Raw genomic sequence first — 16882 nt, 5'->3', positions numbered from 1 at the left:
TCAATCATGTCTTGGATCTTGATCTCCATCTCAGTGCTTCTTGCTTCTCTTGTTTTCAGTTCAGCTTCCATATCTTGAAGCTTACATTGCTGTTGGTGTATTTCCTGCTGCTCCTCTTTCTCTTTCATCACACATTTTTTGCAGGCCTTTATTTTTGTTCTCCATGTCTTGGAGCTCTGACTACACGTCACGATACTTCTTGTCCACCTGAGTTTTTTCCACATGCCTTTCTTTAATCCTGTTCTCCAGGTGGAGTTTTTCCCTCGCTACATTTATCAAATGCTTTTCTGAGTGCTACAAATCCACTCCACTCAGGAGCGATGGGGTGAGCCTTTTTTCATGTTTTTTTTTTTTTTAGTATCTCAATGCTACAATTCTTCTAAGAATCTGAATGTTTTCGAATTCTTCTTAGTTGATACTGAATGATTGATGGCTGTGAACATCAAAGCTGCAAACAAACAGACGCTTGGGCTGAAAATGGAACTTTACTCTGCCTACTTATAAGTTCAGACCAAAGAAAGGTGAATTTTATATCCTAAAAATCTCCCAAGGCTGCTGCTGAGGTCAACACTACATGTGCAAATTAGCTGGTCACATGACACTTTTGAATAGGAGGTTTTTTTTCTATTTTATTTTATTTTATTGGAAGAATTATAAATAAAGTTACAATCTCTGCAATTATTGTGACATTCATATTATTATTCACCGACTCATTAACATATTTATTTTCAGTGGTCATCACATATAGAAAACTGCACATATAGAATCAAAAGTCAAATCTAATAAGAACAGGTCAAATGTGACTTTGTGATTTTGCTAGCATTTCAAAGGGTTTTTCCTGCTGGACGTTATTATCCCGATTCCACAGTGTCCTCTCGATCTCCCTTTTTCCTGAATGAGTGTGTCAGGACACCTTCTTGCTGGGATGAGCTGTAGGAGCTTCTCCTCACCTGGCGCTGCTGACTCAAACTGGCACACAAACTGTCCATCATTAGTTACCTGCACGTGTACGAATCAGCTCTTCATCCACTCATGTCCAGCTCAGTGCTGCACTCAGTAACTAGTGCAGCTCTAGGAAATCATCTTCATTGGCTGTTTTTCTCCATCGCTCTTAGATCCCCTCTGCTGTGCCCGTCTAAAAGAAAACTAACTGTCTGGGAAAAACTTTGTTCACCTGCCTGCCTTTGGCTCAAACCTGTTCTCTTGTGTAATCAAACCTGGTTCCTCTCTCACCGTCTGCCTTTGGGTCCAAAACCCAGTGCCCATTTTGACTGTAACAATGAACTGAACTGAAATCTAACCTACAACACCAAAAACGGTGCACCATCTTTGTCCCATGGGAGACGTATTATGTCTCTGTTAAAAATACAAGTTGTGAACATTTTCGAAGGTTTGACCCTTTAAACTTTTTTTAAAAAGGAAGAAATTTGGGCGACACCATGTGTCCTCCAGCAAATATTTCCTCTGTGGTCCCATTAAAGATGGATTAAAACATGACCTTGAGTTCTCTGTTCCTTGGCCATAATGCACAGGATAAACAGCTCACTGTGTGAAGAAAGGTTGATTAAAGAAAAGAAGAAGAATCTTAAAAAGAAAGAAAGAAATAATGGCCCAGACTTCAGGAATCGCTAATCAAATATATAAAAGTTTTGATTCATTCATAAGCGTGATCACTCCTGGGCTATGGTTTAAATCTATGTTACAGCTATAAGCACTAAAAGAGATTTTAAAAAATAAATTTTCTGTTGTCTACATGGTCGCCTTTACCTCTACACCGAAACAGAAAATAAGAACAGTCAGGGGTTAAAGTGAGATTTGGCAAGTGGTACAGTGTGTACACACCACTGACACAAACGGTTTGAAATAACAAGATGTTGAATGAACTTGTCAAAGTCTCCATTCTTTAGCCGTCTTCCATATATCTTATTTCTCTTTATGAGGCTCTTTAAGATAATTAACATTTTCTGACAGGGTGAACCCAGCCCAGCCCAGAGGAAGCACTGGCTCCAAGTCTCTTATTTCTTTTATTTACTCTATAAATATGAGTCTGACTGTGTGTGAGTTACAGTGACAGTGAAGACTATTATATTTCTTTCTGCTTCTGGTCTTTTCAGTTCAGACGTGTCATTTTTCATTTTCACGGCAATGATTTGTCCGTGTAGAGTTGCAAAACACAAGAGCTTGTGAATGTGAGAACTTGTAAAAATTAACTAAAAAACATAAATATATGAGTCAAATATTTCTGTGTGTAAATAGCAGTCTACATATTACAAAATATTTTTTCTGTAACTCATTTCAAAAATACAAGTTCACATATACGAGCTCTCACACTGTTCAACATATTTATCTTCAATAAGTCATGTTTCCCCTTTATTTTTATTATCTGTCTCTTTTTCATCCCCTTTTGTTTGTTGTTCAGTGTTTTGGATGGATACTGCCTGTCTTGCTGTGATATGAGCTTCCAGCTAAGCTTGTGTCGTATAAATGAGAGTTATGCCCAGTGTAACAGAAAACCATCAGATTTAGGAGAACAGGAAACATCTCTCAAGATTCAAGATTCAAGAGCTTTATTGTCAATACAGTAGTATACACAGTATACAGTGTACCGAAATGCTGTTCCCCACCGGTGCATTTATATAAGGGATATATCTACACACACTTCCTGTCAGCCTCTAGCCTCTCATCACTTGCTGGAAACAACACATTTCTGTCTAAATACATGTGTAATGGGTTATTATTGTCCTGCATGACTTAAGAAATTTGATGACACCATAATTTGTCATCTCATTATGTCGTAATGTTTCTATTGTTTGTCTGAAGCTAATGACAGAAAAAAAAAAACCAAACATATTCCTGAAAGAGGTCTAAGTCATCACAAGCCTGTTGTGACTGTTAAGCCGTAGCCGAGCTGGAAGCACTTGAAAGAAGTGGTAACAGATTACTTTTAGGGCGATCATGTGTGCACGGTCCTATAGGCTGGTCCACTGTCAGGGTTGTATAACCGAGGCAGGCTGGCAGAGAGGAGTAAAGTAGGAGAGACTGTACCAGGAAGTGCAAAGTTCTATCTGTGCTGCCTGCTTTGCATTCAAATGCAACTTGAGAGGCTAAAAATCTCGTCCAACTGGTTCAGCAACAACAGGCATGGAGGAAAGGAAGACTGAAACGGAAAACCATCTGTGACACTTCATATGACTCAAACCTAATAGCAGGTTTAATCCATGCTCAGTCTTGAGAGTAACACAATGGTGCTAATTACACTGTGGTAACAGTTTGTACTCTAGTATTCATTAACTTAAATTAATCACAACACTATTCACGTGGAGTAGTGTTATGATTCAGTATGGTCATTTCCTGATCAAGGCAAGTAATACATTCAGTAACACAGTCAGAGATTCAAACTAAAAGTAATTTAACGACATATTAATTAAACCTTCTAATCTTTTTGAAAGTTGTCTTTTTTATATTTTTATATTGTTTCCATTATCATTATAATAATTATTATTATTCATAGCAAACATCTAGCCTAGCAGTTTTTGCCAGGCCTATGGCGCTTTATCATGTATGGATAATTCATCTTGTGATTCTTAATATCCTCAGTATACAGTGACAAAAACTTGGTTGTTTACAAACTCTTTAACAAAAAAGTATATTTATCTTCTTTTCAAGCTATAGTCAATGTCTGATCAAAAGTAATCACATTACAAGCAGTACATGTATTAGTAAGACAACACACATCGAATGAACCAAATTCTGTCACATATGCAAGTTTTGAGAGAATTAAGTTACATACAACATATGTTCAATGTGGAATGATGATTATTATTATAATTATTACAATCAACATCAGCAACTTACACTTTTCTGAAACTTTAAGCAGTTTTAGCTGCCTAATGTTTATCTGCCAATAAATTGACCTACTCTTAAGTGCACATAAGCTAAGTGCACATAAGAAAAGCTATTAGCTTCAAAGCTAACGTTAAAATAAAATGAGCTAATATTTTAACTAAAATAAGACAGACTTTATTTTGCTTTATCAGCTTCACTAAACTGTCGACCCTTATATATTAGTTTTTATTTAGAGATCGTTTTATACAAATAAACTTAATGAAAACAGTTTTAGTTGAGCTCAAACCACTGTAGCAGACAAAATATTACAACTTAAGTCATTTTAATATAGTAGCTATATAATTACATTTTCTGTCTAAAAAATACTTACAAGTGATTTAATATTTATACTTAAACATGAAATCATATTGTTTAGTAAGTATTCATATAGCACGTTTAAATGTGCTATTGATTTATTTCTCTATTTATTTTTTTACAATAAAATTAACTAAAATAAAGAACTTCCCAACGATTGACACATTAATACATTTACATCACTCAGACCACATGGGGTGAAGCCTGACTTGGTTATGCTAACCCTTTCAGGTTTACTCTTGTGTTCAAAGCTCAGGTGAGAGGAGTGACGGAGGGGTGTGGTCTAGTGAGGTAAAGGAAAGAGGTGGGGGAGGAACCCGAAGACTTACAGGTAGATGACTTATCCACTTGTCTCCGGGAAACACAATAATATCGGGCAAACCTGTGAGTAAAAACACCCCGGATCTGTCACATGGTGATTTAAGAAGAGCGGGTTTCGGGCTCAGACAGAAGCTTTGATTTGAAGCGAAGCACCGTCGTCGACGTCGTTACAGGTTTCACCGCAAACATGGAGCACTTGTCTCGAAGCGTCTGTGGCTAAGAGAGAGCCACCAACCGGCGACTAAATCGTTTTAACAAGAACTCAATAATATAAGTAAGTTTGCAGAATTTTTTTTAATTATCATCATTATTATTAAGAAATGTGAAACTGTGTTAAATGCACCTTTTGTAATCGACTGTCATTTCCTTTGTAGAATAATTAAGAACAAATTCTGAGAGTTAATGTCTTTGTTAGAGTACTGTGTAGTTTACTTACATGTTGCTTTTATGCTAGCGTGTTTCACTACATAAAATACGCCACTTTTTAGTAATTTTTTACATTTAATTGGCAGCTGTGTTTTCAATACAGCTACAAAATATATAATCATTGTATTAAAATAGATGCACGCAGCTTACTAATAATTAAACCGCCAAGCTATTTATATGGCAGATCCAGAAAGGCAACTAATATAATGCCACATAAACTACATTATCTTTTTTTCTCGGAGTACTCAGTTATTTGTCTACTTACACACTGTACATATTAGTATGCTAACTAATTACTGCTTTTTTGCCCAGGTAAGTAATTAAATCTCTTAATGGACATACTGTCCTTTTTTCAGAGGCACACCCTGCACCCTTTCAATCACAGATCAGTGTCTGTGGACTATAATATTTCAGTCACGACTAAAAATATGCACTTTCTTTGGAAAGTAATCCTCCTCTGCACTTCCTTGTCAGTTTCATCTTGCTTCATTCTTAAGTTGCTGCAGTGTAAACATATGCACCTGTACTGGATATTTGAAGTTGGGAAGGGAAAAAAAAAAAGCTGCCTGTGTGATTAAAGGTGGGGGAGTGCTACACGTGACTGTTGAGCCACATTAGGCTAACATAGTTGAACTCCTTGGGTTCACGTGCCATTAGACTGAGAGGAGATTTCAGCAGCTGGGCGACAGGTTAAATATTCATCACTGTGTACACAAAGACAATGTTTACCGGTGTGCATTTTTGTGTGTGTGTGCTTTCATTAATTAACTAATCTGCAGGGAATTGAGTTGATTTGAACTTGCAGTAAGTGCTCATTTAATTGGGAGTTGTCCCTAGAAAATTTAGTGCAAGCCCAGGCTAGTACCCTCTTGCACCCTTTGCATGGCTGTTAGAATGAGGAAAACTAAGTAGTTGCTAAGTCTAGGTGTTTTTTGTTTTGTTTTTTCCTCAGAAGAGCTGACGGGGAATGTTGAAGGCCTTCCCTGCCTCATTCCTGCTCGGCTTAGTTTGGTGATAAGCAAGTGTTTTATGGCGGTACAGTCTTCCAGTGAACTAAACAGCATGGCTCATAAAAGAAGAATTTGCTGACATTTAACATTTCGTTTCTTGTAGTGAGGAAGTTATTCAAATTCACACACTCCTTCTGTTTCACTCACAAAGATCTTCAAAACTATCAGCACTAACGACGGTAAATTTGAACTAAATATGACCAGAGTCCTTAAATCAGTCGCAGTCATGCAACTGTTTCAGAGGTATTACAACGCACATTATAACTTCTGCAGTTACATAAATGCTGTGCGAACAGGATCCGGTTAGACTGGTGCCCCTAAACCTCAGACAAGCTAAAGTTTCCAACTGTGTTTTTCACAGAGCACCAGGATCGTTGCCTATGAGGTTCAAAATTAGTCACGCACAAGCATCGACTCGTCTTTTTATGAGGTCCAATTTTGAAGGCTAGACTGGATGTGACTAAGAAACTGAGGGACAAAGCGGCAAGGTGGCAACATGTGCATCAAAAGTCAGCCCCAGATTAAAGTAGACATGAAAGACTACATGTATAAAGGCTCATTTACACCATGGAGCCCTGCTTTCGAGAATGTTACAGATCCGACTCTGTCTGTGAAGCTGGATTTAAGAAATAAATGTTGAAAATGGAAGTTTTTAGAGCATGTGTAACGCCATCTAGTTTAAGTAGAGAACGTGACATCACTGGGTTGGTTGGTTGCTGCTAATATTTTACATGAGCTAACTAGTGAACAGTAACTAATAAAAAGCAGTTAAAAGGGTCATTTCTGTGCTGCTCCTGGCTGAAGCAAAGAGTTTTTTTGTTAAAAAAGCAAGGATAGGCTGTTCACATTCACTCTCTGTCTCTAAAGCAGTAAATGGTTCTTCAGTGTTTGCTAGCTGCACTCAAACAGGAAATCCACCTGTTAGCTGTAATGTTTGGGTTTGTAAACCACTTTGTAAATGACGAGTGTGGAGGAGAGCCTGTTTGAGGCAGGTGCACTGGTGGTTCAGCAGACTGTCGAGCTAGAGTCCGATACAGATACTTTTTCGTCGTTGTGTCAGGTGTACTGAGTGGTCCAATCAGGAAGATGTGACCAGCAGTGTTTTATGCAGTAATGTAGTCTTTCTTTTCCCGAGCACATCTAAACAACTTACAACATAACAGCTTACTACATGCAAATGTTGAAGACCATTCCACGTCAGCTTCACTCTTCAGACTCAAAAGCCATGTCCATTATTTAGATACAGACCTTGGTCGCAAGTATTTATTTCTTTTTCTTTTTTTATGCAACGTCATGCTGGTATGTGTTTGCGGTACCTTTGTTTCATTTTCACTTATCTGCGTCTCCCATTATGTTTTACCCTACTATGTGTCATTGTGACATGATTTGTGTATCTGACGAAGTGTGAGCCATATGCAAAAATAATAAAAAAAAGAAATATATATATATATATATATATATATATATATATATATATATATATATATATAAAATTTCTTTTTTTTTTTAATTGGTGTGATATCATCTACTAAAACAAAATTAGATTTTCCAGGAGAAAGGAAAAACAGGCCAGAAATTCTCTCCACTGTCTTATAACCTCTGACCTATAACCCCAACAGGAAGGTCAGCCAGGTCATGGTGATGGACCAGGACACTCAATGGCTATACCAACTCCTAGCTGAAGTCCAGCTGGAGAAGTTTTACCTGCGCCTCAGAGATGGCCTCAATATCACTCGCATTGAGCACTTCGGCTACGTCAAAGAGGCCGATCTGGAGCAGATAGGAATCAGCAAACCTGGTGAGCCTGATCATCTTCTCTGATCATTCATCCTGGGTGTAAATAAATAGGAACCGCTCCCCCTGACTGAAAACATTTCCCCTTAGGCTCAGTAATGGAGGTATGGTTAGTCACAAAAGAAAGACGGGCTTTAAGTGGCCCTCAAACAAAAGCATTGTCCCCTGTTTACCTGCAGTAATCAGTGTAGGCCTTATTTATCGATGAATTTAAAACCTGTTTGCATAAAGAGTCTAACACAAAAGAAATCTTTCTCTTAGCCACATCTTCTGGCCTCTCAGACTTCCCCCTAATTTAAAATAATAAGAAATGTTATCTAATGCAAATGAATTCACTTTGTTTGCATGCTTAAGTTAATATGGTTAATAACAGCTAAGATTATTAACATACAAGCGCTACTTAGTTTTCAACATACTGTCACACAGAGCAGCAACTATTGCATAGGTTTATTATCAATTATTATTTGAAAATTTTACAGTTATTTATTTAGCGTGTACCATTTCAGAAGGGTGTAGAATAAGGAAAGCGACAATTACTTACTGAGAAACTGCTGATTTAAATATATTTCATATACAGTCACAGAAAATGCAAACATGTCTGTATTTTCTTTCTTGCAGGACAAAGAAGACTATGGGACGCTCTAAAACGCTACAAGTCAAGCGTGCGCGTGCGGTCACGGGTGCCGAAGGTCCGAAACACTTCATTTGCATTAGCTTTGTTACGGAGTGTTATGTGTTAACTGTCTTTCTTAAGCCTGATATTCAATTTGTCATTTTTATTGATTTAATGATGCACACAGGTGTTCAGTGGGGAGCCGTTAACCGGAGGTGGTCAAGCACAGGGCCAGGAAGTCGGTGTCCGGGCTCTCCCTTGTCTTATCCAAGACAGTGAGCTGATTCTGGCGGAGAGGCTGGGCTCTGGGTCATTTGGGGTGGTGAAGAGGGGAGAGTGGCATACACCCACTGGAAGAGTGGTGAGAAGCCGTTTTACAGATCTGCTGGACTTTCTCTATAGATGTTGTCAGACCGGAAACTGAAGTCGTGACCAAAACTTTTGGCAGTGGCACAAAGTTTGTCTTTAACAATTAATAATTGTTTTGGCTTTTACAAAGATTCCACAAGTTTTAAAAACTGTTATTGGCAAATGGTTTTGGACAGGACTGTTTACAAAAAGGTGGACATAATCACCATAACATCACTCCAATTCATCCATTGGAATGTAATTGTGTTGTGCAAGGTCTTGCTACCTTGCTAATCAAGCTAGCAAGCTTGGTTAGCAAGGTACATCCACTGGCTAAAGTATAACTCGCATAGTACACTCACAAAAAACTGGAGCACATACTTCTTTAGCAGACTGTTAGTATAATTAATCACATAGCATTCCGTGTTAGTCAGGAAGCTAAATTAAAAGCGCTCCAAAAATGACTCAGTGAAGGTCAAAGTTTGCTCATAGCGGATAGCTATAGCTGCCAGAGTAAACATGTGCTTGTCAGTCAGAGAGGCCATACTCCTCAGTTTAAACCTTAATAATGTATAAATCTGTGAGTTAAAAAAAATCACCCTCTGTGCCACCGTTATAAAGGGAAATAATTGACTGTTTTTGTGTGTGTGTGTGGGGGGGGGATCCTTAGAAGAACTGCAGTTTATGGCCCTTGTGTATAAGCTTAACTTTTTTGCCACTTGATTGCACCTTGCAAACCAAACTTGCTAAGGTTAGTTGATAACTTATCCTTCCATCCTTACACCCTAGATATTGTTAGCCATTGCTTAAAAAAACAAGAAAAGAAAGAAAGAAAATACCAGCAGGTGACTTCAGGGTAGCACCGTTTACCTTTCATGTTCTTTTTTTTATGATTATACCCTGGAACAGTAGGCGTGTACACACCCTTGCTGCCTCCCTTTGGCTTGTTAAAGTGAGGTGTCGGTCTGTATGCCTGATTAAAACTGAGCATCTGTCTTTATCCCCTTCCTCTCCTCAGTTGGCTGTGGCAGTTAAATCGCTGAGGAGCAGTATGTCGAGGCAGGCGGACACACTGAAAGACTTTCTTCAAGAAGTAACCGTCATGCAATCTTTAGACCACCCCAACATCATACGACTCTATGGTGTGGTGCTCACACAGCCCCTCAAGATGGTAAACTAGAAACAGTTTGTTGATCTATTCAAACTACTGTGTTTTGTAGGAGCCAGATTTCTTTTAAAAATCCTTTTTATTCTTTTTATCTAGGTAACAGAGCTGGCCGCCTTGGGCTCACTTTACGACACCCTGCGTGCACGTCAGTATGAGTTCTCTCTGGTCCGCCTTTGGCTCTTTGCTATGCAGATTGTGTCAGGCATGGAGTACCTGGAGAGCAGGAGATTCATCCACAGGGACCTGGCTGCAAGAAATGTACTGCTGGCATCCAAGGATATGGTGAAGATCGGGGACTTTGGTCTGATGCGAGGCCTGAACCAGGAGAAAGATCACTACATCATGTCGGCACACAGACGGATACCGTTTGCATGGTGGGCAGTTGGGTGAAATTTGAAGCTTGAGTGGGAAATAATTAGAAATCTTGTTAGAGTCACAACAGATTCTCACTAATAACACCAATAACTCTTTCTTTTGCTTCTGGTTTGTCTGCCTCCCTTCTCTCCAGGTGTGCTCCAGAGAGTCTTCGCATCGGCTCTTTCTCCCTTTCCTCAGACGTGTGGATGTTTGGTGTCACTCTCTGGGAAATGTTCACCTATTGTGAAGAGCCTTGGTTTGGTCTGTCGGGCCGGCAGGTAAGCACTTGTCAGAACACTGACGCCATGCTTTTTCTGTATTTGTGTGCATGCCGGCAAGGTATTTGTCATTCATGTTTGGAATGTGTATCACCGCCCTTATGTTGTTTGTTTTTCTGGCATGCTCTATGACTCAGTGTGTTAGCATCACTGACATTCACTCTTCAACTAGATATTATGGCGGGTAGAGCGGGAGGGCGAACGCCTGGAGAAGCCACCTGATTGCCCTCTGGAGCTATACACTGTAATGCGAAAGTGCTGGGCATGCAATGCTGCAGACAGACCCAGCTTTGCCCAGCTCAGCGCGATGGTGGCGGAGGTCTGAAGCTTTTCTTGTCCTTTTCATTTAAAAAAAAAATATCAAAGAAGAGATTGCTGTTCTTGCCTCATGAATATGCCTGAAAGTCTGCGCACTTTTCTGCACGTCACATCAATTCTTTCCTGTCTTCCTCCACAGGCTAAACCCAGAGAGGTGCAAGCAATAAGAGAATTTGCAGAACCCAGAAAGCTCACACTTTTGCCCAACGACCTTGTGACTGTCATCGACCACAGGTGGGTGAGCGAAAGGTGGGTGGGTGGGACGAAAGAGGAGTAAAGGAAAAACTTTAGCTCGCACAATGGACCTTTGTTGAGATGAGACGGGGATTTGAACCAGCCCGCTCTTAAAGAGACATTCCACTCTTGGCGAGTCCTCGAATGCATTTCACTTTGCTGAACAGGTCGAGCAGCTTTGAAACTCTCCTCCCTGTGTTGTTTTTATTTTACGTAACACGTCTGATGGGTCTATTGGTATTACCTGCGTCATGATTAGTCTTTTCTTCCACCAATCTGGTTGAATATAAATCTGAAAAACTTCATGAAGTTTGTTGTTTCCGACACACAAATCTACAAATAAAGGTATTGTAGTCATGCAGGGAAAGGACAAAGTTAAATAAGATTATCCCACAGCAAGTATTCTCTTCAGAAGTGACTGACAATGCTGGAAGTTAAGCCCACTGATGTAATGTAACTCCTTACGTGATACAGACTGCCGTGACATGGTATCCAGGCAACAATAGTGCTTTTGTAGTATAGTTAAGTTTTATTTATTTATTTGTTTACCACGGGTTTATTGTGACGTCTGCAAACAGAATGAGTAATGGTCCAGTTTCACTTAACCTCACTTTGTTTAGCAAAGCGAGTAGTTGATGTAATCCCATGGAGCGTTTCATATTACATCATTATCAGAATTTATTATATTTTGTTTAATGGAAGCATAATCATTGTGCTAATCATTATACTGTTTTTTCACTGTAAATGACCACCAAGTAAGCTGATTACACATAACTCTCAGCTACTTTAGAGGGAAGCTTTATGTCAGTGGAAGGCCTCATTTAGATTTCTGCAGGGAGCCTGCGATGTAACCTACATAGGTGGCCAAGGTCTTGCCAGCATTATGTGTTAATTACCTCGTGGGCTTGTTTTGGTTTTATGTGCGGTGCCAGCTGATAGAAACAAATAAAATGCTGGGATTTTTTTTTTTCTACTGGGACCCCAACTCTCAGTGGAAGTCATTTATTTTACTGACTTCTGTTTGGCATGTAGGAAATTCGTTTCCTTATTAACCAGTTGTTTTCCCTTTCTCCTTGCAGTCTGGAGCTGAGTGAGTGGAGGGGGCAGAACCAGAGGACGTTGGCCATCGGCTGGTTTCCTGCAAGCCTCACTGTCCCATCACTCCCCTCAGCTGCTGCTGCAGCTGCCGCAGTGTCCTCCGGCAGCTCCGGGCCTAACCCTGGTGGCTACATCTCAACCCCAGTAAAGGGCAGTTTGCAACACACCGGGCACGGAGACGTCAACCCTGAGCGCTCCTGGGGAACGCCTGAGAACCCGGACGAGTCAGTGATAACCCTCATTCACTCCTCCCTAACGTTGTTTTTTAAAATATCTTTGAGTCTTTAATAATTTTGGGGTGGTTGCTTCTTCATAATGTGTTGACCAGATACAAAATCAGGTCAACACATCAGGTGAAAAAGAGGTTTCAGTGATAACTCTCAGAGTTATTCTAACTGACAAGTTTTGTGTCCTGGAAAGAAAAAAATGTACATTTTCATCTCAGGTCCCTGAGTCACTGAGTTTTATTGTACAATGATAAGCACAGCACTCAGCTGTTTCCTGTTTTTAGTTAATATACTTTGTAAACTAAAGATGTCAGTCTAATGCGTTTACTGTGGTGACCTGTGCAGAGCTGGTGGCGGCTGGAGGTCAGGACCCAGCAGGGAGAAGGAGGGATCCAATCTGCAGAAAATGGCAGGTAGGAACTAAGAATACATGTGGGTTTAAAATGTAGTGATCAAAACCACCAGGTACAGCTCTGAGAAATACAAAGTCAGCATAAAAAAATAGAATAGACTGTCATTATATTAATATTGCAGGGTTTTTTTCCAAGGCTGAAGGCAAGACTTGATCATTTCATATGTTATTATATTTGTACAATTATGCTTTCATTTATTTGCAAATGCAATCTTAACTCTTAAAAGTTTAGACTTTTATAAAGCTTCAAATTCATGTCAGCCAGAAATTGCTCACTTTTGTTTAGCAACTCTGCCCCCTGGTGGCTCAATCAGGAAGCTTGGTAGGAGCTGGAATGCGGAATAACGGTGCTGTGTGGAGTTTGGATACTGCCATTGTGCCTCTGTGGGCTCACTCTGGATACTCCCACTGCTTTCTCCCACAGTCCAAAGAGGACTGTGTTGAATGCATGCATGTTAGATTAACTGGGGATTCTACAGACTGGTGATCTGTGATAGCTGGTAGATGATTGAGCACCACCACAACCCTGAATTCAATTAGCAGTAAAGGAAATGCATGTATGAAGGGAAAATGATTAATGTGTGAACTAATATGTTGGTTTTCTGAAGAGCAATAAGCAGCACTTGCTCTGCTTTTTGTCTTAACTGTCTGACTAGTGTATAAATTTAATCTACTTGATAGTTTTTACACATTAAAAATATTTTTCTTTGTCTTCAGCTATGACTAGGAGCCTGGAGTCAGTCTTGGGTGGACATCGGCCCCGAGCTCATACAGTAGGGGTGTTCAGAGTGGATCAGCACGGAAGACTCCTTCCTCCTGTGATGCCGACTCACAGTGCGGTGATGCAACAGGATCCTCGTCGGCTGAGCGAGGCTAGTATCGCTGCCCCTCCTCGACCGCCACCTCCCAACCTGAAAGCGCTTCGAAAAATCCAAAGGATTAACCAAGGCCAGGGCAGCGCGTTGCCCCAGCAAATGGTTCCCCCTACACAACCCCAGCCTCAGCAGGTTGTTGGGGGTTCCAACCTCGCCAAAATGGCCCAGCTGGCACGCTCTACCCCACAGCTGGATGAGTACTCAGACAGCAGGGAGAGAGATCGGGAGCGAATAAGAGAACGGGAGAAAGGGCCTCAGAACACAAAAGAGGGTCTCATTGCACAGGCAAGTGATGCAATTCCTACAGATCAACATGATTTTTATGCCTTTTATAGTGATAAAACTGAATTTAGATAAAAAGTGAAGGTCAGTAAAACCTGTTCGTGGAAACAAATGCTTACCTGAAAAATGTCGCATGGTATAAAAAAGAAAACATTTTATATTCAAACAAAGCAAAGGTCAACTTCACTGTGACATCATATATTGTGCAAAACTCATTTTCTGGCTATTGTTGAATCATAGACAGTATAAAACATGGGCATAGCTTCTGTTTTTAAAAAAATGTGCAAGTGTCTCAAACCTGCATTATATCTGAAGGCCAACAGATGGCGGTAGCTGTGGTTGCAAAACGAGTTCAAGTCCACATCAGCTTTTTAGCAACCAAGGCTACGTTCACACTGCAGGTCTTAATGCTCAATTCCCATTTTTTTGATCAAATATGATTTTTTTTATTTTTTATTTTTTTGTCTGCTCGTTCACACTACAAATAAAATGTGACAGCAAACGCGCTCCTGTGTGAACCCTCAAAGCGGCCCGCATGCCACATAAAAGGACAGAAGGACAAATTGCGGCCATATTTCACCAATTAAATTCCTTCAGAGTTTACACTGATGTAAACGACAGCTTGTCTAGTTGGTAGTAATTCCAGTTTTCCTGCTCACTGTCTTCTGTTTTCATTGCTCTGTTCAGATTATGGAGGCGGTACATGGCGTGACCACGGACGAGGTTAATAACGCACTTCAACGAAATGACTGGAACCCAGTACGAGCTGAACAGCAACTAAAGGTCAGACCATCAAATTAAAATAAAAAAATTTTAATCGCACTTGCCTGTACCTGTTCTGTGAAGCTAATGATAAAATATGAGCCAAAGGAATCCAGTTTATACATGTAAAATATAAATGGCCATCAAGGGAAGTCAAAACAGTATATGTACGATATAAGAGACAAAGTAATAATGTTAACATATACTGCTTATCCAGCATACACATAAACAGTAACAATAGTCAAAATATGCACATTAATACAGCACAAGTCTTGTTTTGTGCACTTTGTTAGTTGGAGATAAAGGCAGGTGGTATATTTCTATCTCATGATATGAATTTTGCAGAAGGTCCTCGAGTTGAAAGCTCGGGACCATTATTGTTTTAGTTATGGCAATAAAAAAAAAAAGGTTTTGCAACCACCGTTCCTCATCACATCAGCTTTTTTGGAACCAACATGGTGACAGCGTAAATGCTTATCTCAAGACTACAAAAGAGGAATTCAGAAACAGATTGGTACAATACACGGGTCACAGAAGTAGGTCACTCGTCCCATAGATTTTGTATTATGGCAGCTATTTATCGTCCGGTTTGTGCACTTAATGCTAGGACATCACAGGGCAGCACAGTGGTGAGTTTAATATGTAACCAACAGTAAATCTGTGTCCAGAGTAGCCCTACCAGGAAATCCAGCTGTGCTTTACAGGCTTGTTCATGCATGTTAAAGAAATACTTATTAACTATAAACTTACCATCAAGTATTTAAAGAGAGGAAATCTGCAGTCTGTGTACATGTTATATGCAGCTTACGATAAACTGCTGCTTGTGTTTGTGCTGCTTCCATACCCACAGTGGGTTTTTTCTCCTTCTGAACTTGCTCCTCTTGTTTCTCTCTGCAGATGGAGCAGCTGTACTCGCTGAGCCTCTGCTCCAGAGAGGACTGCGTCAAGATCCTCGCCAAACACCAGTGGAACCTGCAGTTTGCCAGCCGCTATCTAATCCGAGTGACGACCAGCGACAGGCCCGGCCCGCCCTAGAGGGGTTGGCCTCTTACCAGCCCAGACAGAAGAGTCTGAAGAGATTTGAGGCAGCCACTGTGGCTGACTTTTTCCACACCATCGTGGTGTAACAGTGACACACTCCAACACTTGGAGCCCCTCAACTACAGGAGCACATGAAAATAGAAAAATGAAGGCAGACAAAGACAAAACTGACTAATATTTTTGAGAAGCTTAGAAGAAACATGACATGTGATAAAATGACATGATGTGGTGTTATATAGCACTTCTTTTGCACATAGGTTTTCTGTTTTAATACATTTGTACATATTGTAGTAGAAACTTTGTTAAATAAAACTGATCTCTGGTGGCCTGAACACAGGATCTCAGCTCTGTGGCTCTTTAGTTCTCTAAGAGAGGCTCTTACCTTTGTCCTACTGCCTGCTAAGATTGACCCTGTGTACACTGACACGTTACAACTGGTTTAAACAATGTTAGGTGATCATGCATTTTAAAAAAAAAAAAAAAAAAAAAAAACTACAAAGCCATGCCTCAGTGTTCCTGAGGGATGGATGGACATGTGCAGACATTTTCTGAAATAATATATATGAACATCTCACATGATCCCAGGAGATGGAGCACTAAGATTTGATATCTAATCTGGGGGCACTTTGGTCGTCTTCCACTCATGCTTCTGAACCAGGGAATGGATCTAAAAAGATAACTTCCTGTTAATAGGTATATAGTATAGAACTTCAGACTGAAGTGTGGATGCCATCAAAGTGTGGATGAATATGTACATATATAATTATGCATGCACATATAACACATTTGGTTGGTGATGGCAAACAGCTAGCAACCAAATTTAAAAAGAACAAAAAAACAAGTCAATTGATTCAGTTAAGATTCTGGTCTCCTCTCTAGTTCTCTGTACCAGCAGTCATAACTGCACCAACTCTTTCCAGGGACTTAGGAACTACAGTGTTTCGTGCAAGCTTTGCCTGTGGGGTTTTCCAACCATTCTGAGGCCAGATCAATGCTCACTAACCTCAACATCTGCTTTTAAATTTTTCCCTCAACCTGCATTTTCTCTCTGTCATTACGCAGGCACATGTTCAAACTAGAGATGGACCGATTTGATATTGCGTATCTGTATCGGTCCG

The 16882-nt window shown here is 40.1% G+C and overlaps 1 protein-coding gene across 1 annotated transcript; it reads left to right on the top strand.

Moving 5' to 3' along the window:
- Nucleotides 1-4493: 4493 nt before the first annotated feature.
- tnk1 (tyrosine kinase, non-receptor, 1) lies at nt 4494-16096 on the top strand. The gene is made up of 14 exons (XM_085266953.1): nt 4494-4795; nt 7577-7755; nt 8370-8440; nt 8552-8725; nt 9731-9883; nt 9977-10254; nt 10389-10515; nt 10688-10834; nt 10973-11067; nt 12147-12389; nt 12738-12805; nt 13522-13964; nt 14649-14744; nt 15621-16096. Exons 2-14 carry the CDS (start codon nt 7593-7595, stop codon nt 15756-15758), a joined length of 2196 nt encoding a protein of 731 aa, XP_085123079.1. The 5' UTR covers nt 4494-4795; nt 7577-7592; the 3' UTR covers nt 15759-16096.
- Nucleotides 16097-16882: the final 786 nt, after the last annotated feature.

This window comes from Mchenga conophoros, linkage group LG3 (assembly GCF_057382185.1).
Source record: "Mchenga conophoros isolate Kocher_MC1m ecotype Shallow Benthic linkage group LG3, M_conophoros_male_GT1.1, whole genome shotgun sequence".
Classification (NCBI taxonomy): Eukaryota; Metazoa; Chordata; class Actinopteri; order Cichliformes; family Cichlidae; genus Mchenga; species Mchenga conophoros.
Note: the sequence above shows the minus strand (reverse complement) of the source record. Positions and strands in the feature narration are given on the sequence as shown.

What these genes read in the sequence shown, in the direction of transcription:
- tnk1 (XM_085266953.1), top strand. Translation starts at nt 7,593, where the DNA reads ATGGTGATGGACCAGGACACTCAATGGCTATACCAACTCCTAGCTGAA. An exon ending in TCACACAGCCCCTCAAGATG is followed by an intron (nt 9,884 to 9,976) that starts GTAAACTAGAAA and finishes CTTTTTATCTAG; the next exon opens with GTAACAGAGCTGGCCGCCTT. An exon ending in GAGCTGAACAGCAACTAAAG is followed by an intron (nt 14,745 to 15,620) that starts GTCAGACCATCA and finishes TTCTCTCTGCAG; the next exon opens with ATGGAGCAGCTGTACTCGCT.